The 27,509-nt window shown below is 45.2% G+C and overlaps 1 protein-coding gene across 1 annotated transcript in view; it reads left to right on the top strand.

Annotated features, from left to right (window-relative positions):
* The window catches only part of LOC144823889 (mucin-5B-like), a 1,747,676-nt gene that overhangs the window by 176,313 nt on the left and 1,543,854 nt on the right, over positions 1-27,509 (top strand). The window contains exon 5 of the mRNA XM_078682783.1: positions 24,533-24,654. Within this exon, the coding sequence (XP_078538909.1) occupies positions 24,533-24,654 (122 nt within the window). The remainder of the gene's footprint in view (positions 1-24,532; positions 24,655-27,509) is intronic.

Raw genomic sequence — 27,509 nt, 5'->3', positions numbered from 1 at the left:
TGTGAGAAAGTATGATCGCTTTCAGTTGGGTTGAAGACTTTCACATATCCAACCTGCTTCCTTACAGCAGACATTGAACAGAGATAATCCCACTGAGAATATCATTCACTGAGTATGTCTGATCATGATGTCCAGGTTCCAATTAGCAGATACTACCTTGCTCTATCAAAGCTATCAAGGCTGGGTCTGGTGGCTGGCCTGTGTTTGACCTCATGGGCACAGATTCAAATCCAGTGGGTCCATTCAGCCTTTCATCACTCTGAGGTTGATAAAATGAGTACTGTTGGGTAACAATAATCATCTGTTATTCAGCGTCAAGATGCCTACGGGTGAACGTGACCTTTACAAATACACATGTTATGTTATCAGATAAAATGATCACATTTATTAATCTGTAGCCAGGGAGATGTATATTATTTTCCAGTTAACGCATCATGGCAATGTGAGATTGTCTTCCTCATAAAAAATTTGTTTTATTTAAGCACCTGGTCCTTACTATGTAACAGTTGCTCTGCCCCTGTTTGCACCACAGTGAGTCTTTTAAAGGTTGTGCTGGGTGCAAACAGGGACTGTGCCTGTTATTAGAATCAATGCACTGCCCTTGCTGTAAGCAGCTGTTCCATCTTTCACTATGCAGCTGCTCCATCTTACCTGTATGCTGCTGCTCAGTCTTTCACTGTGCAGTCGGCATCCACCTACACTTCGAAAGAAGGACAGAGAGGAGAACCCCCTGCAAGAGGGTCCAGTGACTGACTGCACCCACAGGTGAATCCCAGAGGGGTCCATAGGACCAGTGGTGTTGGAACAATTTGCAGAGTGGGAGTGCTGTCATCAATGTTACCTCACTGAAGTCATAAGTACTGTGAAAAATCAGGGCATCAAACAAATAACAAATGTAACAAATAAGCTAGACCCGTTCAACAGGACCGTGGCAAGGAAGTGGCATGTGGTCAGTGCATTTAGAGCACATTATCACACATATACTACTAAACCATGGTGTGTAAATGCATTTTCTGTTGAAATGATAACACACTTTGCACTCACATGCATGATAAAACTATATAGTCCACAAAAGATAATGTGTGGAAATTGGCTTTCTAAAAATATATTGGTGTTGGAATTAGTTTTGACCTCACTAAAATCTATATTTCAACAAACTTCGGAATTGGAAAAATGTGCTTTCCTCGTTGCTAATATGTTTTGAAATAGTTGTACAATTAATTTACAGGTATTTAAATGTTGTTGAGTTGGAAAAAACTGACATCTTAAAGCCTTTCCTTTCACACTCCCTTTAACTGAGCAAGATTGTCACATATCTCACTTTACTTTATTTAATCTCGAAGGTAAATAAGCAGCAATTTGTCAGAAGACATAGCGTGAGAATGGACCTCTGCCTTTGAAACCACAGCAAATCTGACAAGATAAAAAACGAAATTTAAGGACATCTTTATTGCTCATTTACCTCTGTACTTTACCATGCTTATTGTGGGGGTGCTACAGTGCCCCCACACCCCTACTACCATAGGACTCACTTTCCCCCTTAAGAGGGCTACACTCAAGAGGTGCAAAGATGGTGTACTACGTCTTTGAGGCACCTGTTGGCCTCTTTGCTTCTGCGCCCACATCCAAACACTGTGCGGGCACAGAGGCAACTTATTAAACAAGAACTGCTGCACACTAAATACAAAGTGTAAGCACAAGAGATGTCTCAATGGACATAAAAGTTCCAATTTCCATGGACGAAGAAGGGGACCACCAGTATTTCGGCTCCTCTTTTATTGTTCATAGATAGCCAGCCGACACGTGTTTCGTCGCAAGAAAAAAACACTATTTCCGCGACTCCTCAGGGCTGTAGGTAGTAAATGTAAAACCACAGGTCGCAGTGCCGGTGATAATTCCGACCCGGCTCCGCTTGAGACCGGGTTTAGTCTTCGTAGGTTACGTGTTTCGTAATTCCGAAGTGGTGCTCTCCAGCAGGTATGTGGAGATGCTTCGATCAGTAGTATTGTTAAATTAAGAAGTCTTCAAGGTAAGTTGCTCGGGATTATGTCTTTGTCCACGTTTGTGAAGCGCGGGCAGTGTGGAGACTTTTGAGGAATATATCCCCGTAGAGCGGGGAGAAAACGCCGACAATGTGATTGTTCCAGTATTCGGTTCCGGGTGCGGTGAGGTGACTCGCTGGAGAGCACCACTTCGGAATTACGAAACACGTACCCTACGTAGACTAAACCCGGTCTCGAGCGGAGCCGGGTCGGAATTATCACCGGCACTGCGACCATTCAGGTACAGATCTCAAGCAATGGTACAGCTCCCCCTTGGACTATTGTGTCAAATTCATCACTGTCGGTAGTTACCTAAAGAGTTGTAGCCAGCTGAAGGGCAGAAATCTAGCATATGGCAATGTTTGCAGCACCCACAAAACTGACTGCTCCCAGGCCTCAGTCACCTGCCTAACAATAAATGACCAATATCTTGGGACATTCATGCCCTGAATGAGGTATCGTGGGAGGACCACACCAGCTCCCCAGTTCACTAGCAGTGCCTTTTGTGCATTTGGGCCGTCAATGCTGTGCATTGTAGCGGTCCGCAAAATAGTACTTTGCAAATCTGGTAGCCCCAGTCTACCCAGCCCTGCGTCTAGTTTCAGTTCATCAAGCTTTACCGTATGTCTTTTAATAAGCTACAGACTATTCAGCTTTGCAAATGTAGTTTTCGAGATAATGCACATGGTGTTCTAGAGCACATATAAGAATCGCAGTAGCAAAACCATCTTGCAAAGTGCTACTCTGCCCATCATCGACAAGGGCAGGTAAAGCCAAAAGAGAATCGACGCCTCAATACCCTCAAGCACTCTTCCCATATTGAACTGGTAGTGTGCCTCTGGAGAATGAACCACCTGTATACCCAGACAGTGGAGGTGGACTCTCTCACACCAGAGTTCAGTCACAAGGAGATTATCCTTATTTACCACTGCCAGTACTATTAAAGTGACCAGTATCAGTTTTTGCGTATTAACCCTCGTCCCAATACCGAACTAAAGTCGGTAATGATTTGCAGCAACACGCTCGTTGACCTCTACGGGTGTGTAAGATAGGTCAGTGAGTCATCCGTGTAAAGTGAGACAACATGAGTGTTGCCTCCAACTTCAATGGCTCCATCACCAAAGTGAACGGGAGGGGGCGACAAGGGATACCCCTGTCTCGTGCCTCTATTATGCTGAGGCACTACCACACCACCTCTCGGGTGTTAACATGTGCAACCAGCTGGGTGTAGAGTACTTAGACCCAGGACAGAAAAACGGTCCCAGTCCCATCCTCCTCAGCACCTCCCAACTGAGCGTGTCAAACACTTTCTTGATATCTAAAGCAGCCAATGCACACACCAGGTCCCTATCAACCAGAGAATGTATTACATGGGACAATCACTGAAAGTTCATCTGGGTGCCCATACCAGGAATGAAAACATACTGGTCAACATGCAGCAGATGCGTCACTACCCTTCTCAGATCAGTAGTAAGAGCCTTTGCCAGGATCTTAGTGTCAACCCCCATTATGGAGAAGGGCCTATAGGAGCTAGGATCGGTAGATCTTTAATCTGGGCCTCCTGCATTGGTTGAGGTGGTACCTCTCACTCCTTCTGGACTCCTGAAGAGTCTCCAACAAGCATGGAAGCAGCAACCCATATAATATCTGATAATGTTCCACTGGGAATCCATCTTGGCCCAGCACCTTGCAGTGAGCCATCTCTGGGACTGCTTTCTTCAATACCTCCACCCAGAGCACTACCTGCAGCTCCTTCTCCTGTTCCTCCGTAAGGCGTGGAAGAACTAACTCATATAGGAAATTATTGGCTACCTCCACCTGGTCTCAAACTACCTCTCTATCCACAGTCGCTAGGTGATCCCATAAAAAAGTGTTGAAGCTGCCCTGTGACCCTGCAACAGTGCCATCCATGCCCTTTACTGAGAGGATCACCGGCAGTGGGCGTTCCCTCTTAAGGAGGCATGCTAGGAGACGCCCAAATTTGCCTCCTTACCTTTACAGTAGTTGGTGATAATATCACTGGACCAGACAAGCTTGTCTATCCCAGGTCTTCCCTACCTTCCTCAGGCCATTAGGAGTACCTACTGTTGTTCACCCAGAACATGAGACTCTCGCTGGAGTCTCACTAGTTCTTTTTCCTCCTCGACTAATGTCTCTACCAAGCAACATCTTGTGCCACTGATTTGAGACATGCATTCCTCCCGCATTACTACCTTCAGCGCCTCCCATTCCACCCCCCACCAAAGTGCCCTCGATCAATTTGTTGTATAGCAACCTGCTTTCATAGTACGAAGCTCCTCACAGACCTGGGGGTCTCCCAATGTCTCTGGGCAGCCGCCACATGGGCACCTTGAGTCTAGATCCATCTACTCCCCACTCCGAAAGTAGTGGTATGTGATCCAAGAGAAATCTATCCAATATCTGTACATCTAAGACCTCGGGATTGAGGTCCTCTGACACTAGAAACCGAACAAGTGTCCTGTGCTGAGTATAGCACATGAATTCTCTGACCCCTGGGTGAGTCGCATGCCATACACCTATACTGAGCAGACACGCCATCACACCTCTCAGTGTGATTGACATGTGCAGCTTTGTGTGTAGTCGTGGGAAGGCCTGTTCCACTGTCCATCTAATAATAATCTCCAGCCCATAAGAAGGGATCCCCAATATAGGGGAGCAATTCACCCTCCACCTCGAGATAGAACTCCCCATCATCTGTGTTGGGCACATATATATTTGGCAGACATATTTCCCTCCTATCTAACAAGCCATACAGTAAGAGCCATCTCCACTCAACTTCAGCCTTAAGTCCCTGAACTGTGAAAGGGACCTGAGAGGGGACCTATATCATAACCCAGTGTCATAATTAGAGTATGTGGCAGAGTGCAGCTGTCCCCTCCATTTCATTTGCACCTTCTGCACTTCTACCTCCATCAAGTGCATTTCCTGTAAGAGAGCAATATGTATGCCCCAGTTGGTCTGCATGCAGTATTTTTTAAAGTAAGAATTAAGCCCCTGAACATTCCATGACACCAACCTAAAACCCACAGCCATGATACAACATATCAGGCTCTGCTCCTCCAGTCCCCCCTCATCCCCTCAGCCCCTCCACCCAAAAACCCTGCATAAGAAACTGGAAGAGAACATCCCCATCTCACCCACAGGGTAAATACACAAAAACAACTTTTGTCTCCCCAAACATCATATCCCCAATGTACCACCTCATGTCAAAATCATCACTCTCTCTATACAGTAACCACTGGGACCCAATCAAATTCCCACATCCAACATTCAATCTCTATAATGATTTGGGGGGATGCTGCTCACAGTATCTGCCTTCAAGGAAGCCACCTGGAATCGCGGCAAAATGCCAAGCTCACGCTCTCATGCACACCAAATACACCTTCACCCCACTAACACACACCAACACAGGTCTCCACAACAGTCACCAAGTGCCCACACCTTCAGAAACAATTACCCAATAATGAAAGCAGTCACTTCTTCCACTAGCGCTCTCTTCTCTTTGCTCTCCAACCTTTTTAACTCCAGATCAAGTGTGCCATGCTGCCAAACCACCACTCAGGAAGGGGTTGGAAAACTCCACCATGCCGTGACCTATGTCAACCCACCATCCATGACCAACGCAGGCCCTGCATCCAATCTCCACAGCCATTAGGGGTAGAGCTGGAATTCCACTGTCTCCTTGTATCTCCAACCCATCTCAGACCACCTCAGTCGAGATGAAGAAGTACATGCAGTTAATATGTATTACTTTCATCTTTATCCGTTAGAGGAGCATGTGTTGCATTCCCATGGCCTTTAACTTTTGCTTCACATCCCCAAAATGTCAGCCCCACCATCTGTTGCACCTGCCTTGTATAATTGGGGAACATGAATGAATGAATGAATGAATTTGTACTTGTAAAGCGCACTTATACCCCAAATGGGGTTTCCTGAAGCTGTACGCATACCGCTGTGGAACCCTTCCTGGCTTTTCCCTGTGAGATGTCCTGGGCATCCCCAAGGTGAAGCCAGGCATCCCAGCGCTGTTGGGGTCGTTGTGGAGATTAAGCAAGCTATTGCCCAGAGCTGCAGAGTGGGACCCATGATTAGAATAGGCACCGAGGCGAGAATGATCAGGTCCGAGGAAATTGAGCCCAAGACCCGCCGAGGCAGGAATTGAACCCTGGTCTTGGGCCGGACCTCTGCATCAGGGTCTGCCGCTCTAACCATTGAGCCACACTTCTCCGGGAACATGCGAATCACATTGCTTTCAAATGTGGGGTCCCCTGTCTGTCGGACTGCACTAAGGATGGCATCTCTGTCCATATAATTAAGTATGCTAGCGATCATTGTATGTGAGGGGGCCTCAGCGAGTGGCCTTAGTGCCAAAGAACAGTGAGCTCTTTCCATCATAAAAAAGGGAGATAACTTGGCTAAAGAGAATCACCGCAACAACCCAGTGTTCAAAAAAAGTGTTCTGTGGCCTGTCCCTATGCATCCTCCAGAAATCTGACAAACCAGAGATTACAACTTCTGGATCTCCCCTCCTCACCTTCGGCTCTGTATTCCATTGCGGGCGTCTTAGCACGAGAGGCCAGTCAGGTCAGCTCAGAGTGCAGACACCTCTCCCTGAAGTTTGGACACATCTTGCTCTGCGGCTAATTACTGCTCTGTCACTTTTCAGAGGTCCACCCGCAGCAGGCCAACATCCTGCAACACTTTCTCTATTTTTGCCTGGACAGTCACACTGGATGCTTCAACTACGGCTAGAATCTGGGCACCCAAATGGCCATGCGGCTCCTGTAGGCCCTCCCCACAATCAACTCGGCTAATGGAGTTCCCTCTTGCACTCATCTAAGGCCACGAACCGGTCCATCTTTGTATGCTGGGCCGCACAGTTCACTCAATCTTTCCCCAAGATAACCTTGTTTATAGGGGTTGGGACGGTCTGTCCCCTGCTGCTCACACCCTGTGATCTGCCCATGGTCTGTACCAACAGATCTCAAAGTACATCTCAGAAGGCATCAACACACTCACTAGCGGTCTCTCCTGCTACATGGTAGTCCAGGCATCATCACCAAGCCAGCCTGTATCTTCAGGACATGCGGGGGAATAACAGTCAGTATCCCTTCGCTGTATGACATTACAACGCATGCTTTTACATCGCATGCCTTTACAACGCAAGTATTACAACGCAGTCCGTTACAACGCATAGTGCTTTGGGGTGCTGGATAGTGAATAGTTTAATTTACTATTCCAACTCCAGTCCCCGTGGACACTAGGGAAGGTTATTGGTTAGTAAATTAACCTATTCCCTATCCTAGAGCGCCCCCCAGAGCAATGCGTTGTAATAGGTTGCGTTGTAATGGTTGCGTTGTAAAGGCTCTGCGATGTAAAAGTTGTGTTGTAAAGGTTGTTTACCCTTCGCAGGGCCAGAACTTAGAATCCACTGCCTCCATTCTATCCACCAAACCTCCTCCTGCACTGCTAGCCTCACATTGCACTGTACTCCACTCCTATCATGCAATGGTTTTCAGCTGCCTCAGTTGAGGTCAATAAATTAGCTATCAGATGGGTATGGCTATGGCCACCAGAGCAGCCCCCAGACACTGGCCCTGGGAGGAGGTGGCGGGGAAACTGGGCATTTGGGACGCCCCCATTTCAATTGCAGCCAGTGGCAAAGCAGAGCTCCTCAGCCAGTGTCAGCTTTCAATATCTGTCCATCCCTGGCCCACAGGGGTCTGTGATGGCTCCTTCCACCTGCAAGTCAAGTCTAAAGACTGTATACAGGAAATCTCCTGGGCTGCACCCGCACTCGCGACACCAGCCCCTCTAGTCATGGACACTAACCCACACTACTCACAGGCCTATATTGCTGCTGCACTCTTCTCCTGGTGCTGTCAACAGTTCTGTTTCACAGGGTAGCTGCAGTTGCTCATATGGAGACCACATGGCTGCTCCCCCCACTGCAAAGCACTACAGTTTCACACCTAGCTAGGCCCTCCAACCAGTGCACAATGTTCTGTCAGTACTCACGGGTAGGTGACGTATCACAACCTCAAGGGGATTTCAAGTCAGAGTCCAAAGGGTAAGCAGGTAGAGCCACATCACATATGTGACAAACCAATGCACCCATGGGTATCGGCTGTACCCAGTGGCAACCACTGTCTGTGTGCTTCTCCTGTGTCTCCAGAGATGGAGACCGCATGGCCACTCCTCTCCACAGCACCCCTCTCCATCACTTCTTCTCTCCACACTCCAGTGCCACTCCTCGCTGGACACTTTACACAGAGCACAATTCTCTTTGTCCTCGTGCGGGAGGAGGAGGGGAATGTGACCCCTAAGGAGAGCTTCATCATAGCATGAAAAATGCTAGCAGACAAGGCCCCCCCACCACCAGCAGAAAACTGCTGCACCCCGTGTGTTAGCAGCTCCCAGTGGCATCTGCCATCTGTGTGCCCCTTCCAGCTGTTCTGCTCATAGAGCCCAAATCCACATGCTGAATAGGCTCCTGCTCTTGTGTGGGACTCCCTCTTCACTGCCGCCACTGTGGAGCATAAGCAAGCTGTATCTCCCTATATGGAGATCGTGCTACCTCTCCGAACAATGGCACCTATTTTCATCACCGCACATTGCCAGGCCGCAGCCCAGTAGATGCCTCGTCTCCAGTGCTCTACAGGCTTTTGCCATCTCAGTGGCCTGCCGCACATCCCCAGATCACTGTGCATGTCCCAAGCTGAACAATTAGCAGCGGAGCTCCCATTCACCACCAGGCCGATGTCCGGCCACAGTCTTCTCACGTAGGTGTGGAGGTCCCCAACATCACACTGTCACCCCGCAAACAGGAGCACCACATTCACCACAGCTATGGTGATCTTCGGAATGGCTCAACTGGCGGCTATTGGCACAGATAGTGAAAGATTAACACAGGCCAGGATAGGAGCTCTGAAAGCTACGTCCTGGCAGCCATCTTCACAGTATGTCAAAAAAAGCGAGGGGGACTTGAAGCATAATAAAGGTCCAGAACCCACGCTCCTAAAGTGATTCAGTGAGTTTAATCACATAGATGGGGTACTTGTTCCTATCGAGAAGAGAGGAAAAAAGGGCTACTAGTGAGAGCATGGTTGGATGGGGAATAATGTGGAGGGGATCTTCCAAATTTGTATGTCACGCCCTCACACACCCATATGGGTGTCATGCTTCATCATAGGGCGTATTGCTCCTCGAGGGGCCAGCTCTGCAAGCCCCACAGGCCCTGTGAGAGAAATCTTTGGCAGATATCTTTTTAAAGCAAAAGCCATGATACTGCGAGTGGGTTTGTGGTGCCTTGGAGCATGAGTGTGAGTTTAAAATTACCGTAAGGGTATCTTATGGTGAGTTTATGAGGGGATCCCTTGGGTAAATAAAAAAAGCACAATAAAAACTTAGCATTCAATGCCGGTTAAGAAGACACGACTGTCTCGTGAATGGCGCATAAACACAATGTGGCTGAGGCTAGGTCAGGTCGACATGTTTCACGCCCGGGTGGTCCAACTGGATCCAAGGCATTTCTTCAGGACCAGTGAGTGTAGTGACGACCCTAGTGTGAGTCCTAAGAAAGGAGTGTGGGACGTTGCATAGTCTAATGAAACAGCATCAGGTCAGAAAGTACCTAAAGAATGCTTTCCCTGAAATATAATGTAATCCAACCTGGAGAGAAGGAGTAAGAAAATGGAGAAAGGATAGCAATAGAGCAAATGGAAAACAAATTGCTGATAAGTGTGCTCATGAGTAACCATATTTCTTTAACATTGTTACGTGAAAGGTGTATTTTGATAAGTGAGTACTATATGTCGTTAAATGATGTGTAGGGATCCCGCAACTGTGAATATCAACATGCTTGGATTGGCATATTCATGCTTGAATTGGCATATTGGCATGTTGTTTAAAGCCTCTCTGTCACGGCAATTCAGTCTCTGTGGGCGGGGTCTGTGACCCAACAGTGGCTTAGCTTAGGTGAAAGTTGATACTAATCTGAGTGCTGGAGTCCGTAGTGACTCTCTGGGTGGCCATCTTGAAGTAGGATAAATGTATGGATAAAGGATGACTCAATGCTCTAATCACCTGCTTTTATCTAGACAGTTGAGAAGTGGTTCCCTATTGGGGTACTATGAAGTGCTATCATGGTGGGAACTAGAGTAGGTCTAGTGCCCAAATCATTTATTAAGTGTAGAGAAACCAGTTGTTATGTTCAAGACTGTGGTAATTGTTGCTTTTGTAACCGGCTCCCCTAAAGGACTAGGGTAGGTGTAGTGACCGTGTCATATATTAAATATCGAGTACCCAGTTGTTGTGCTCAATACTCTTGCGACTGGTGGATGGTATACCTGGCACCTTGTAGGGGTAGTTGATAGGGATACCAGTAGTATCTGGTCAGGTTCATAAGTACATAGGAGACTGTGATATTCTTATTTAGTACTATCTGGTGGAACCTCATCTGAAATAAAGTCCATTATGAAAAGAAAGAGAAAGGTGGAGATAGCTATCCCCTGTGTAATTGTTACATCGTCTTATGGGCTGAGGGGTCGCAGTCAGAGAGGTATGGGGTGTCTAATTTAGTCATAGGTTTATCTGATGCATTCTAACAATGGAATGTCGTCATTTAATCCCTGTAGAAGGCTCTTTAGTCCAAAGACCTTAGTTGTTCCTTGGTGAACAGTAGTCACTCATCCCAGCGATCATTTGCTTCCAGGATTGTCCATTGTATGTCTTTCGGTGTGTTTGTTATTGACAAAGTGAGTGGACATCTTGGTAGTAATGCGTTTGCATCTGATATTGCTACGATGCTCCGTCACCCTAGTTTTGACAGCTTGTGTGGTCATACCAATGAAGAATAGGTTGAATGGGCAGGTTATCAGGTACACACAGTTCCTGGTGTTGCAGTTGGTGTGGTTTCTCTGTACCCAAGGGTGACCTTCCCCGGTATCAATTTCCTTGCTCATTCTCGTCAGGTTGAACACTGTGCAGTTGCCACATGGGTAATGGCTTGAAACCTTAGGTAAACCACACAGGGTGGGTTGAATCACCTTTGGGGGGTTTCTGTGGTCATGTATGTATGGGTCTAACCCTTAGGTTTTGGGTGCATCTGTACGCAAACCTGGTTTAGGTATAGTGGGGGTCCCTGTTTTCAAAATGGACCAGTGTCTATTAATGATCCTCTGCACCAGCTTGAAGGATGGGGTGAAAGAGGTTACACATGTCAGAGCATCATCCCGCCCCTCTAAGTCTAAGTTACAGAAGAGCATCCCTGTGATTGTCCCTGGCTCTTTTGCAAGCCCTTTTAGCAAGATTTTGGGGGTAGTGGTGGGAGGTCAGGTTTTTCTTTCATTTAGCTCTGCTGTTGTATTCCTACAGACTGTCACAGTTATGGCAAAAGAACAGAAACTGGCCAACTGGGAGATTGTCTGGAAGCGCTTTGGGATGGTGGCTGTTGTATACAAGTAGGCTATTTCTGTCACTTTGTTTACAGTAGTTGGTAGTTGTCAGCTGACTGTTGTTTCTGGAAATCAATCGATCAAGAAACGGTATTGATATATCAGAGATAGAACTGGTGAATAGGAGGTAGGGGTTGAGTTTATTGGCCCATGCGCAAAAACCTTTGCACGTTTCAACACTCCTGTGCCATAAAATTAGTATATCATCAATGAAGCGATGCCATATTCTGATGTATCTATGGTAAGGATTCCTATCTACTGTAACTTGTCCTTCCTCGAAGGCTGCCATGTACAGGCATGCTACACTTGGGGCAAATGTGCTGCACATAGACATCCCTGGCACCTGATGGTAAAGTTTATCCTTGAATTGAAAAAAGTTCTCCTTGAGCGCTCTGGTTGCTCCCTCCACAATAAAGTTGATAGGGGTCCTGGATTCCCAGCCAGGTTCTGCCATCAAACAATTCTCCAAATTTTAACGGTGGTATTCTGAAGTTTACTAGTATAAAGAGCTTCCACGTCCAGGGTCACAAGTAAATCAATCTCTTCAGAATGTTCCAGATTCTTCAAAGGTTGAGGGCATCTGTGACGTCCTTTAACCCCTTCCTTGCTGGGCACATTCCCCCGCTGTGCTGGGGGGGGGTGCGTACATCGCCCCATGCTCATGACGAGCTGAACTCGTCATGCAGCACAGTGCTCGTGTGCTCATGACGAGCTGAGCTCATCATGACCACACCCGTTTCTTTAGAACGTTCGCACAGCAGGGGAATTTGCCCAGCGTGCAAGCGTTCTAACGGTCATGATGCATGGGAGGGGTTAAGTGCGTTGTGGTTTTCTTGACCACGGGTCTTCAAAAATGGTCACAGAATTTACTTAGTGGTTCTACCACTGACTTGATTACTGAGACAATAGGGTGCCCAGGAGGGGGCGTTTTGCCCTTCTGTATTTTGAGCAAGATATAAAAGTAGAGTACTCTTGGTGACGAGTTGATTAGGATTTCAGTCTTGTTCTTTGTGATCCAGCCTTCAGTTTCTGCGGGGGTTAGGATCTGGGTGATCTTTTTTGTCAGTCTTGTTGTCGGATCTTCGATCAGTGGATGGTAATACTGTTCATTGGTGAGATGCCAGAGACATTCTTCAGCATAAGAGGTCTGTTTCCTGATGACAATTGCACCTCCTTTTTCTGCCTGTTTTATTATAATGGTGGGGTGCTCATTTAGGTCCTTCCGAATTCTCCTTTCTTTTTTTGGACAGATTGTTAAATCCTATTGGATGGTTCAGCTCTTCTAAATCCTTCAGGACTGCTTTCTCAAATGTGAGTACTTCACCGGGTACCATGGCTGTTGTCAGTGTAAACTTGGAGGGTTTCTGTAATCCTGAGTCTCCAGGTGTTGGTAGTTGTTGGTCCTCAAAGAAGGCCCAGAGACCGATCTTGTAAAAAAATTGGTGTAATTTGCTATGTAGTGTGAATTTGTCCATCTTGAGGGGTGGGGACGAACCCCAGTCCTTTTTCAAGTGTCTCTTCTTCTTTACTTCTTCTTTACTCAATACCCTGTCCGACAGGTTCACTACTAGTTTTTTTACGTTGTCGCCGTGTGGCTCCTCAGTCGCATCTGGAGTTCCAGTTGCAGCCAGTGTACTGTCTTTTTTCAGTTTCTTCTTCCGCTTCTATCCCACCCTCTGTTGAAATAAGGGAGCTGTGGGTAAGGTTGGAAAAACATCTGAGCCTGTGATTGCATGGTCATCGGATAGAGTGGGTACCAAATTGGTGTTTGGCCCAGGAACATCCCCATGCGGTGTGTCCCTTGAAATGGGGCCATGGGGATGTTCAGCAAAGGGGGTTTTGCATTTCCTTGTTGCTGGCGACTGGTCATAGCCCCAGTTATCATTAACCCTGGGCGTAGTTCGTATAGTAGCTCTATGCGTAGCTATGCGAAGTGGACTTCGCGAGCTACACGTAGCTATGCGAACTGCGTAGTGCACTGTGCAAAATGCTGTTTGCACTGATTGCACAGTGCCATATACTTGTCTGCACTGTGCAATCAGTGCAAACCGCATCGTGCACAGTGCAAGCGGTCGTTTTCTGCAGCTTGAGTAGATTTCTACTCGAGCGGCTGCTTTCTCAACGCGGACTGGTCAAGAGCGTACGCGACCACTTGCAATGAGAAACCTGACCTCCCGCGTTGAGAATCTCGGCAGGAGGATTATTTTCCAAGCTCGCGATCAGCAACTTAATGTTGCTGATCGCGAACGAGAAAAAAGTCTCGCCGAGATGTCATTTTTCTCTCTCGCGGTCGCCAACTTGACGTTGAGGACCGTGAGCAAGCTAAAAATGACCGCTACGCTCTGCATGTTTGCACTGTGCTACGTGCAATTCACGTAGTGCGAAGTAGCGCAAACTACGCGAGCGTAGCGTAGTACTTTGCCCAGGGTTAGTTATGATTGCCGGCGCTGCTATTGAACTAGTTATTCTTCCTACGGGACATGGTGGAATCTTCCTCTGATGATATCTCTCCTCTTGAGACTCGGTAATCTTCCTTGGTGTATGAGTAAATCCTCTCTCTGTCAAATCGCTTGATCTCTTTTGCAATTTGGTAATACTTTGTTGGGTCAAGTATTCTTTATGTTCATTAATTTAGGTGTGTCTTGAAAACTGTGATGTTTATTTCTGTTTTCAGTGTGATTTCTGAGATGGTGATTTTAATCAGTAGTGCTTAAGATAGGCGTCTGGCTGTATTGATTATAAGGACCAGTCAGTCCCTGGTGCACCAAAATGTGAGATCTTCTGTGGTACAATGTTGACTAAAAGACCATTAGGGACAATATTATCCCAGAGGTACTCAGTCATGATGGAGCAATGAAGAGGTATTTTGATCAGTTGTTTCTTCATGATCGTATACCAGCCATCTGATTGGCTGCCTGTTGCGGTGCCAATTTCTGATCCAAGAAGTGACGGTGCTCTTAGTATTTCCACCACTATGACATCATAATAACTTAACCCCCAATTTTCTGTCATGATGGCGGTTGGGTTGTGTAAGGCAGAGGGTGTCTGTGCATTAATAGGTTTGTGATAGATAGACTCAATGAGTAGTACTCATTGGATGGCAAGGAAAAGAGAACAGAAAAATAGATAAATGTCACACGGCTCGGCTGCCGACCTAATATATATCAACCTATTGATACAGAGACACCCTCTGTCCAAAACAACCTAACCACTTGGGAAGTGCGAATTAGAGAATACGATTAATAAACTGCATTGCTAAAGTAGTGCTACTTACTAACAAAAAATGCAAACTACAAATTTACGGGCACAAATTCCTTCTTCCACCTCTTCTGTTTTCTATGGAGAGATCTTTGTATGTACAAGTTTACTACTTAGGGCCCGATTCCGCTATAACTAGGAAAGCCAAATCGGACCAGGAGGGTTTTCCTACCGAGTCGCGCTGTGCGAGTCCGTCCAATCGAGTACAATGCAACCGCATGGTTATGGACTCGATACGGCCAGACTCCCATAGCACTCTATAAGGGCTTGTGTACGGACGCATTCACAGGCTCCCATAGAAAAAAAGGGGTGGGTGCAGAAAAGCGTACACACCGCAGCAGGCCCCCCACTTTGCCCGCCACACTGTGCGTGATTGGATCCGGGGGACCCATGCACTCACCCCCGTATCTGATCCGGAGGGTGCTGGGTGAAGGGGGGCCTGCTCTGTCCCTCAGAATTCCGATTCCGACAGCTGCTTCGTCTCGCTGAGACTGAGTCGATGCCGCTGTTCGAATCGTGCATCGTACTCGCTCGTTTGTAATCGGCTCCATAGCTCGGCACGATTAGGCTCTGTACAGGTCGGATGGATAGCTTCACGTTCCGAAACGCGTCGGTCGGTGTGGGCTCGATCTTCGCATTGTACTTGGTCGTTTGTAACGGGGGACAATTCGGTCAGAAATATGGGCTCCGAATCGGACTCCCACACTACGGATCACGTTCAGAGCCCTTCCTTACGAAATCGGAATCCGGCCCTTTGTAGTAAATGTGGGAGGGGGACTTATGAGAAAATGGGGAACATCTTCAACTAAATTGGAAGGGTTTATGTAGGTGTAAGGAAGGATTTACGAAGGAAAAGGAGGAGTTTACAGAGGGGCAAGCTAATACAAATACCTTGCATTCTGGCATTGTCTGTCTTGGGAGCAGGACTAATTCTCAGGGTAGAAATGCCACAGAGGTTACTTGCAGAAGAGGTGACCTGTTAATTGAAACGAGCATGAATTTGAGAGTTTGAGATAAATGGTGACTGTGAGGTCACAGAGTGAGATGCATAAGATTGCGTAAGTGCCATTAACTAAAGGTCAATCTAATGCTATTGCCAGCTACCTAGCTGCATGTACCCTTATTTATTAGCCATTCAGACATTAAAAAGGCAAGCTTAGCTATGACCATACATGATGTTGATCATTGTACATTTGCAACTTGAGCCACAAGGGAGTAACAAATATGTCCTTTTGCCCAAAATGGAATTGAAGACACATTTCATACTGAAATATAGCTCTAAAAGCCAGTTTAGCAATTTGAGTATTCTTTCCTAAATTTCTCTTAATTACACATAAGCAAATGAAGTAATTTTCGCACACTTGTAATATTCTGCTTTCCTTCGCAGACCACCATCACTGTGAAGGTAGCCAAACTGAGGGATGATAATTTGCAATCTGCCTACTGAATATTAATTAGGCATGCAATTATGTTACCCCGCTTGATTGCTTATTTTGCAAATAGATATTTTAGTACTTAGGTTGGATCACAAAATAAGCATCACACTTTTAGGAGCAGGTTATTTGAGGAGGGAGAGTTTCCCTGCCGCTGGCCAAAAGTGTTTCTGTACTGCTAACAAGAGGGGTTGATTTCCATGACTTAGAAGCACAGTGTCAGTCTAGATGTAATTAGATAAATATTTATACCCTTTAAATGATACTTCTCTCTTCCTAATCTGTTTAGGTGTTCTACATCTCACTCATGAGTCAAAATTAGTGATTTAAAATAAGCCTTTAGATATTTTTGTTATTTTAGTGCAGTTGATGTCGGGGAGTGCAGTGTAGGTAGGTATTTTGAAAAAAATATATCTAATCTTAGTGGCACTTTTGCTAAACTAGGCTTTTCCAATAAGTGTAGACATTGGTCCTGTGTATTATGTTTGCATGGAGTGAGATGACTGAAGTCCCGAGCCTTTCTTTTCCCACCATTAGATGTAGAACCTAAATCGTGGCCAGAAACTGGAAAAACTTCCATCAGACTCAATACTGATATTTTCCAAATAAAAGAAAGACCCAACTGTAGGGGTAAAGCATTCTAGTACATTAAGCTGCCATCAAGATGATGGTGACTTGTAGGTGAGCAAAAAGGGAAAGGGTGGCTAGGGGTTCAGTTAGTGACAGAAACACTCCTCTCTGGACTTCTCAGACACTCTCTCATCCCCACTTCATACCTCAAGGCTGAATCACCTGTAACGACTGGCTTTAGGCACTGCCAGTTTATGTTCTTTCTCCAGGTTTGGTGTATGACCTTAAATGGTGCAACTTTTGTAAAGCAGTCTTACCTCGCTTCAAAAAACTTGAAGTATGCATTCAAAAATGTAAAGCCATGGCCTTTTCAGGAGCCTGCTCTGTCTCGGCTTGGCATTACTGGACATGAGCTACAGTCCGCCAACCATGAGGCTGGGGGACGTTCAAGTCTATTTTCAAAGCCATGCTCTTAACACCATCAGATTGGAGATAAAATGCAAAATATGTCTTTTTGTTATCATAACCTGAGTAAAATGATGCTACAAAACCCTTCAAACCCTTCCCCCTCCAATAGACACATTGAGCGTTGCTCTTCAGAGGCATCAATGTGCTATGTAGAAGGATTCTTTTAGAATAGCCTGGCTCTGGGCATTACAGCATCTGATATCACCTCATGCTACACTGTAGCACAATTCATGATAATAAATAAGTGATGGTATGATAACAGAAAACCTGGCTTATGCATCAGAAAATGGGTAAGGCAGGGAACACTGCGGCTGCATGTCCTTTATGGCAGGACTTCTTCTCCTTCTCCTCCACCCGCTACTAGAATGGTCATCAGACATGGTACAATACAACCAAAGCCCTGGGGTGAAAACATAAACTTACCAAAGAAGCACCTTTATGAACCAGAGATTGTCGCCAACAAGTGGTGGAACATTGGGGTTTCTGACAGTGGGACACCATAGGGATCTCCAAACTGCCAATTCCATGGCCAGGACAGTTATAAGGTCCTTTGCGACACTACAGTAAGAATTCTAACTACTTCCCTCCCAATTTTTCAAATACTTACATTTGTGACATGCCCTGTGGCTTTAGATTAAGAGCATGGGCATCATTTAAGGATCAGAAGGGGTCACTGCTCCGACCACTGGTTTGCCCCTTGCAACCCCTGGCCCTGCCTTAGTGTACCCCAGGCCTCAGAGATGGCGAAATCTGTGCCAGGAATGCTGGGGAAGCTTGTCTTTATGGATGTCGGTTGGGTCTCCACTAACCTTGTTTTCTGTCAGTTTTTTATCGTACTAATGGTGAATAATATTGCATAATTCACTATTAGGGCTATAGAAAATGAAGTACAAATAGCAGTTACATTACAGCTGGGGTAAGTAAAAAAACATTCTTTTTAATTTATGTTGTGTGCGTGCTTATGGGAGAGTGTGTGTTTATGTGAGAGAGACTGTTCCTTATTGTATGTGTATGTGTAAGCAGAGCATGTTTATTTGTGAATGTCTGTGCATGTGTAAGCATGTGTGTGTGAGTGAAAGTGAAGGGCAAAGGGCATGTGATGTCACTTCCACTGGCATGTTGGTGAACGGGCATCCATGATTAGGGGCGACATGAAGACTTCCATAACTTTGGTCCTTTAAAAGCTAAAGTACCGACAGAAGAGTTCCACATGCATAAAATTCTTGCAAATCTATGGAACATTAGAGAATAACATTCATCACAGTTTTCCCCACCTCTGTGAAGAAAGGAAGAGAGATCTAGGTTCGAAGGGGATTGGAGGGAGGCATGTGTTTCCCTGGGAATCTGTCTCCGCGTCATATTGTTGGATCATCAAACTAAATTACTTTCATTGTACATACCTTACCCAACAGAAATGTGGGGAATGGGTCTGATGAGTTTCCTGCATAGCCACACTTAGGGATTTTATACATAGGGTCTTGGGTTGTGGGATGGTTGCTCCTTCTTGGAAAAGGATCCTGTCAATGCTTGAAGAGGTGTTGGGTTGGTCGCATCCCAAGTACCATGGTTTTTATTGATATAGCTAGAAACTGTTACAAACTCAGACTATTAGTGATTGGTCTCTTGGTTGCAAAGATAAACTTTGCTCGAAACTAGAAAGATGTTGGCACTCCTTCATTGGAGCTATGGAAGAGGAGTGTTCATTATTCCATGAATCTGGAACGGCCAGTCTATATGGCTAAGGGGTGACCCCAAAATCTAGAATAAATGGGCTCCTTATAGAGGAAGTGGACTGGGATCCCTGCCCACAAAATGTGGATATTGAAACACAGTGGATTAACAATAGCCCCCTGCAGCTCCAATGGTGCAGGTGGGGGGGGCTCCGAGCTCCTGGCTGGGTCTGGAGCATGGGGCCCCCTCCAGGTACTTTTCAGGGGGGCCCCCTAACATTTCATTACACCACTGATCAATAGGTTTTTGTCTACATGGCGGTTGTAACATTGTGTCTATAGTGAAGGTTTACATTGTCAGCTCCTAAGTTTTTTGCGATCTGTGTATGTGAAATAAGTCCTAGAATTCATAAAAAACAATCCAGTACAGATGATGTTTCTGTTGGTGCTGCTGGTTTTGGTTTAGTAGCAGGAGGTGTGAGATCTAATAGGGATTGTTTAGCCAATAGGAGACACCACCATGCTCTCTAGAAGTTAGTGAAGATAGCACTTCAGTTGTTCTTTGTCCTTAAAATCTAAATTTTTCTTCTTCAGGTTCATTCACTTTTTAGGCAAGATCTAGTTCTTATAAATGGAGACCTCAAGTGCAGAAACAATAATGAAAGCAGTCAGTCTGTGTTTGTACTGATGTTCCAGTGAGGTGGCACAGATTTTCTTTTGGTGCCTCACTCGCTGCCTCTGTCTAAAATCTACAGTGCTTAGCATAATCCAGCAGCCAGCGATCAGGTCAACCCACCTCCACTAAGGACCCTAGTAACTCAACCTGCTGAATGGCTTCGCTGGTGCTTCAGGTTAAGGTTTGGACTCGTGAAGCTATGTTCATCATGGCATTTAGAGCCTAGTCCGGTGCTGCTCTTGCACTGCCTAAAGGCAATCATAGAAAATATATGCTCCCCAAGACGACTGGCCTGGGCATGAGCATGCCAACAATGGTCGCATCCACAATCTCTGGTTCCAGCTTCCATACTCTTATTTAGTAGTTAGAGGGGGTGCTGATGGGGGGCTGATAAGGAGCTCTGATCTCAGTGCCCAGTGGTTATCAGTCACTGCATCTGTGTGAACCGTCTCTGGGTCTCTTGACCTCCAACACTCACATTCTCCTCGGCTTCCTCATCAGGCTTCCTTCTTAGCTTGCACGTGCTCTTTACTCCAGGGAATCATATGCCTTGGTTTCGTCTAAAAAGACCACACCACATTAAGCTCTGGATTTCATTGACGGTAAATAGGGATCTTAGATTAACAGACCGATTTATATAGTGGTGGGAAGCATATTCCTTTTTAATGACAACAGAGTATCATTTCTGCCAATATATAATGATCTACCTTCCAAATTCAGATGAGGGCAGACCATAGTTTGGCAACAGCACAGACTAATTTGTCTCCCCTTGGACAAACATTTCCGACAGTCAGCAGGAGTAAGAGCCGTCAAAGAATTGGCTATATCTCTGCCTCCACAATTTACTTAGGTAGATTTATAGCTATTTTTTACCAATGGTAAGGGTCAATAAAAAAAGAAAAATAGCCCCCTCTATGGAAGATGACTCCTATCGTGAAGGGATATTGTGTTTTTTTTTATTTTCAAAGGCAAAATCCCACCTTTGGATTTTGTTATTGAAAATAGAAGAAGGTTCTCTAACATTTATGTATGGCTCCATCATGTTTGACAGAGTTGTACAGAAAAGTGTAAATACATTGGCAGGAACCACCTTGATGGCACTTGGTAGTTCCCCAAACCTTTTGCCTACACTCCTCCTGGTTGCGGAAACTCCTTTTTGTTTCCCTTAGGACTTTGTGCACTTTTCCACTGCTAACCAGTGCTAAACATTGTAAAAGAGGGCTTCTCACAATTGGCACATTTAATTTACTCATAAGTCCCTACTATAGTGGTAGTGCATGTACCCAGGGCCTGCAAATGTAATGCTACTAGAGGGCCTGCATACACTTATTGTGCCGGCCACTCAAGTAGCCCTTCAAACTAAGTCGCAATCCTGCCATTTCAGCCTGTGTGCAGTTTAAAACTGTCAATTCGATTTGGAAAAATAATCCCTTTGCCAGGCCAAAACCTCCTTTTGTAAAGCATGTAAGACTCCCCCTATGGTAGGCCCTAGACAGCCCTTAGGGAAGGTTGCAGTCAATTTAAAAAGTTGTACTTGTACTTTTATGCCATCATGGTCAGCCATAACATTTGACTTTGCCGCGGTCTTGCACAACTAGATGCCTGTGGTTTGCTCTTTTAAGAGCTAAGTTTTACTCAAAAAACTGAAAACTCATAACTCCAGTTTTTCAGATTGGATTTTTGTTGTTTTGGTGTCAAATGATTATTACATGTTACTACATTTTTCTAAATTGCCGTGTAATTTGTCTTGTGATGTGTTATCACTTTATTCCAGTTTGTGTGCTGCATAATAATTTACACATTGCCCATAAGTTAAGCCTGATTGCTTTTATGACAAGCTGTCAGAGGGTTAATCACAGATTAATTTAGTAACATTGTGGTTCACTCTGATCAGGATTGTAATTGCTGCTTGAGGAGGGTTAACACCCCTCAACCAGTGCTTACTTTGTGCGAGGGCCCTTCCCAGGAGGTCACAGCAGCTTGCTCCACCTATTGCCCATACCAGCGCTCCAATAACTGTACTATCAGAAGTGCTAGCCACCATACTTCTTCAAGTGTGACAATTAAGACTATTTCAGGCCACACAAAAAGTATTAAAATGGCTAGTGCTACAGATATTAGTGATTTGTAATGTATATTGAATGACTAAACAACTGTTGTTGTGCTGATCTCAGAATTAGACAAAGAGCACCACCATGTAGCAGACTGTAATAAGAGCCAGTGTTGAGAATTAGCACCAGAAACCACCAGCTCAAAATAAGCACTGCCTTCAACCAAAATACCAATTTCCTACATTTCAAACATTTCCCAAATTTCCAGACTGTTACTCCAACAGTGCGATGGATTTATTTACTCTATCTCCCTGACAGTGTACAATCCATCTCCAAAATCAATATCAGCCCCTATGAGAGGTAGGACAAGATTAGGAAAAAGTAGTAATGGCGGCTTAGCAAGTTCATTGATGAAAATGTTTGCATACACATTAATTCGGGAGGGGGACAATAGGGAGGTTTGCACGGCATAAGGATTGTTATGTGTGTAACCTCCCTGAGCGAAGGGGGTAGGGAGCCATCTGCCAGCGCCGCATTATACCTGCACAAGCCCCAGGTCCACAAATGAAGAGTAGCCCTTATAAAATTAGATGGGAAGCCATCACCCCCAGAGCCTTTATGGGTGTGGAGCCCAGAGATTGTTGCAGTGATCTCTTCCAGAATGACTGGCAAACCTCCCGCCATGCCAGCGTGATGCTCTTGAGATATTCAGAGTTATATTAATTTCTTGCCTATTTAGATATGCAAAGATTTGTCTACTTTTATGCAGGTTATTAAGCCCACAAATTATCCATGTCAAAAAGTGAAGGGTCATGGTGCAATCAAAAACCAGGTAACATTGTCTGAAGGTGCGCTATGTGAGTCATTGGTGTGTGTATTGAAAAAGGAAGTCACACAACACAAATTACCATTCTCCGTCCACACTAGCAACCCTAACCAGCCAGTGGACATCAATCCCACTAGCCAACTGAGTGCGCTGCAACAGGGTGTGAAAACAATAACTACACAACACATTAAAGTGCCACAAAGGGATCACTCCGTGGAGGAGAACAGAGTGACAGCTACCCAATGCAATCGCAGAAGAGCATTTGCTGGGCGAAGATGATATAGTGATCAGCTGTCCGACCAAACTTGCTGAGTTACAATCCATATACTGAAACAGCCGGGACGTCGGCAATACTGTGGTCTACCAATATTGTATGAGAACCAACAGGTCATCAATGGATCACTTTAAGTTCTGCAGGCATCTGATGTGCTGCTGTGACTTAGCAGTCAACCAGTGTCTCACCAAGTCCTGTCAAACCCACACCCTTGCTTTTACATTCAGCAAGGGCGGAATTGCTTATAGTTTTGGTGCACATTGAAGGCCACAGCTTTTTCCAGTGGAAGATCAGCTACAGTTAATTCTCATTGCTCAACCAATCATCAGGAATCTGTGAGGTCCATGAGGAGTCAGGACTGGACCAGGAAACCAGTGTTTTAACAAACAGAAAAGCATTCTGCAGTGTTGAAAAGATATGGGGCCTGCTACGAGGTGTCATTTCCACACATGCGGTATACAGCATTGTATACTAGATTCTGACCTGCTGGAGCTTGCACTTTACAGGCATGTATTCTCAGCACACCTCCTTGACAGCCAAGGTGAAATACAGATAGATGGAGAAGGAAGTAGCCTTGTGGAGAAATATTTGTTTCATAGAGGCCATCCCAAACACAGTATCTTGGTTTCTGTAGTTGAAAAGTCGAGCGATAATTGGACGCGAAAGGGGCTAGGTCCCCGCAACCGGTGAGCATGCTCCACTGCTAATAGATTTGAAAAACTGTCAACACTAAAGAGAGATTTGAGAAGGTTTTGACATAGTCATCCATGTTACCATTGTTGGTTGGTTCAGGCATACCCATCGGTAGCAGATTGTTGCATCATGATCTACCCTCCAGGTCTTAGTTTTTCACTTTCATTATCTCCGGATCTTAGCCATATCCAAGTTTTTCACTGTGCCCTGTAGTGTTGTACTTGAGAGTGGAAACTCGGGCTTCTGCAGTCATGGGTATCTTCACATACTTGTGAAGGATTGCAGTCATTTTGAGCACCCTCACCTTGAGTATATCCAGTTTCCCATCTATGAAGTTGAGGGTTTTCTACATCTGTATGATACACTGCAACACAGAAGATTGTCATTAGTGTGTCTGACATGTCCCGGAAAAATTCCCACCTGGTGCATTTCATTTCAAATTAGAGTTTCCCCTGTATTTGATTATGCTTACCCATGGGTCTGGAGTGATACCCCCAATGAAAGTGTTATGATCAGCCTCAGTGTTCAAGTCACTGGACCACCCACCTCCTGACCATCCCTGGGCGGGGGAAACATGAGAAAAAGATGACATTCTCGCATTTCCAGGCCGCCAGCTTCCTGCGGCGGTGAACACTTGAAATAAATACTCTTCATGCAGAAAGGTTTCTGAATTACATCAATATATTTTACTCTATTTGTGCAAAAAATAGATTGTGTGTGTGCAATATTATCTTGAAGAAGGAACCTGTTTTGCCCACAAAAGACTAGTGAATAACAAACTTGCCCACAAAAGCTAGTGAATAGCAGGTTCACGTTTGCTCCATAAATAAATGAACATATGCGTTTCTTCAAACAAATGACATTAAGCACATATGATATGCTTTACTTGCTTCATTGTGTTTTCAAAATGGTTTGATTGAGTTTCTGTGGCGTGCTAATTTTCATAGCCATTGGGATAGATTAAGGTTTTATTCCTCAGTAGCTAGAACTGCTCTCTATGATTTTTATTGTATGCAAAATCACTACAATTGGCACAGAATAATAGCTCACACTCGATGTGACAATACATTTTCAAGATTCCTTGATTTCTTTTAGGGTTTAACGTGTCTGAGATTCTCTTTGGAAACCTTCAAAGGCTGAATGGACCAGGAGAAGAATGCAACGATGTGCCTGAAGATGGGCAAACTGAGATACCAGCTGAGAACTGCCAGCAAGAGGTACATATATGATGTATAAACACATTCAAACTTTGCTTTGGTATGCAAAGACGTATGCTATGGATTCTTCCTTTCACACTTGCATTTAATTAAGTTATAAGCTGAACCTGTGGTAAATATTCTTACTATAAACACATTCAAACTCTGCTTTGGTATGCAAAGATGTATGCTACGGATTCTTCCTTTCACTCTGGCATATAATTGAGGTATAAGCTGAGCCTGTGGTAAATATTCTCACTTGTGTTTTTTAGTTCAATGATGTTTTCAATCATCCTTTTCCTTCCTTATTTAAAATGCATGTTTTACTTATGTTGTTCTTTTCTATTAGAAATATGTTTTAAACTGCATCAAGATGATGATACTCACATAATATTATTATCAGTATTGGTTGGCAGCATTAGCTAGTGTGCTCTTTCACCAGTTCACCTAACTCCACCATCAAGAATGGCAAATAGCCTCGATACAGTTGTCAACTTTTACTGTTGGGTACATTCAGCAGAGAAGGAATTGGAGTGAACTTAAAAAAATTACCATCATCACAGGATCTTGAATTTGTTCTGTTAGATTGTGAGGAAGTTTGTACCATACCAATCAAATTATTTGCTTGAAAAACTATACACATGTGATGTGCTCTGAACTGCTCTCCTTATGCTAACATTATCACACACACTTGCCTTTTCTAATGTCATCACTAAAGGCACATTGTTTTTAGATGCATGGATGCAAAAGTAGTAGATTCAGGATCTTCTTTGTGCCTTACGTTTTTTGAGGAAACACCACTGTATATATCCAACAACTCCTAACCGGAGCTTAGAAATCCTTGAACTACTGAAATTTCATCCTGATATACCTGAGGGCATTAAACGAGCCTGGGTAAGCCAGACAGCTTTTATGAACAGTTATTATGATCTGTGGATTTTTGGACAAAATATTGAATAAAAAATATTGTGGTGCAAACATATTACATCAAGAAATGTTGATATCAAAATTAATTATTGTGGACAGCAATATGGAAACTAGGAATATTGTTTTAAGTGTTGTTTTAATATCATTGCAAAAAATATATTTTTCTTAAATAGTGTTGTAAAAATATTGTTTTTATTGCTTGTCCAACGGGAAGAACATGGCGGCCGCAGGCTAGTGCTGTGCGCACGTCCGACACCAACCTCCGAAGCACCATAGTGCTTCTCCCGTTCTGGAGCCGTAACAAGATCGAAACCATGAACTAACTTACCCCTCGGTGTGGGAGTAGTCTGGACCCCCCCGTTTTTTCTCGTGTCATTGGCGGGATACCGGCTGTTTGGGTTCTCGGCGTTTCCCCTTAGCTCTTCCCGGGAGCTCGCTGGATGTGCCGGGCTGAGGACGCAGGTTCCCGGCCCCTCCCCCTTACCTCTCTGCCTCAGTGGAGCCGGTGGCGCAGAGCAGCCGTGGAGCTTCGGCGCGGCCACACGGCTCGGGGGCTTTTTTGGGGGAGGCTGGGCTGTGGCGGGGGGGCTGCTAGTGGCCAGCAGGACTCCCCAACTTTATTTTTTGGCTCTGTTGGTGACGAGATAAGCACTGGAAAGGAGCGGGTGAAGGACTGTGCTGTGGTGGAAACCTGCCGCTCCTCCACTTCGACGGTGGATTACACAAGTAAGGTTGGGGGAGGGGGGAGCCACAGAGACAGATAAGTCCAGCAGCGGGAGAGCCCCTAACAAGAAGCTAACCACAACAAATATGAGCAGGAAGCGTGGGAAAAGCCCGAAATTAGCAAAGAAACTGCAAGTCCCAGAATGCCCAGCTATAGAGGTTGCTAAGCTCGGGGAAGGAGCCATCACTGTCAACATAGAAGGGAGTAAGGTTATCCATAAGGCTACTAGCAGCAGCGGCAGCAGTAAGGAGGTGGGTAAAGGCACTAAAACTAGGGGTAGCTCTCAGAAGGGGGGTAACAGTAGATTTTCCAATAGCGCTACGGGAAGGATAGCCCCTTCTCTGCGCTCATTCTTTAAAGTTTTCCCCCAGGTGTTGGACTTATTACCTGCTACAGCTACTGATTCATCTGTACACTGGCCCACAGTTTCTCAAAATACACTAAATACACCTATGTTTCCAGATTTTACCACTGACACTACATCCTCTACTATCCCTATAATAGCCCTAGAGATGGCTGAGTTGGCTGAGTTACTCACGCTCCCTGAATTGGGAGTTGAGGGCAAACCTGGCGGCGAGCAAGCTCCAACTGGACAAGAGCAGGGGGCCGATGTGGATGGTAGGAGTAGGGATACAATCGGGGTCGGCCGGGTGCACATTAGAGGTCCTCGTAGCATCAATAGCATCCATGAGGGCAGAAATCAGGAATGATTCCTGATATCTAAGACTAATCAGAATGAGATACGAGCATCGTGTGAGGTCCTGGAGAGGAAAGTAGATGGGTTGAGTGATAGGACAGAGGTTCTCGAGGGCTCTGTGGGGCGATTGAAGTCCAGTCTGGAGGTTGCTGAATCTAAGATCCAAAACCCTTCGAGAGAGGTTGAAGCGATGATAGAGAGAATCGAATCGCTGGAAAATTATTCATGCCGGAACAACCTGCGACTCCTGAAGATACCGGAGGGAAAGGAAGGAGGGGATGTTAAGGCCTTTGTGATTAAAATTTTGAAGGACTCACTCAATCTCGAGGAATCCATTGAGGACCTTGATAAAGATATCCAACGAATACATCAGGACCCTTTCCGCTTAAATCCCGGCAGAACGAAGCCTAGGAAGATTTTGATCAACTTCCTTACGTACACCATGAAAGAAAAAATCTTAAATCTTTTATTAAAAGCAAAATTGCTAAAGGGGCCTGATTTCTCTTTCGAAGTATGGTCTGATCTCTC

Source organism: Lissotriton helveticus, chromosome 3_1 (assembly GCF_964261635.1).
Source record: "Lissotriton helveticus chromosome 3_1, aLisHel1.1, whole genome shotgun sequence".
In the NCBI taxonomy this organism is placed as follows: Eukaryota; Metazoa; Chordata; class Amphibia; order Caudata; family Salamandridae; genus Lissotriton; species Lissotriton helveticus.
The sequence above is the reverse complement of the archived record's forward strand: the minus strand, read 5'-3'. Positions and strand labels throughout refer to the sequence as shown.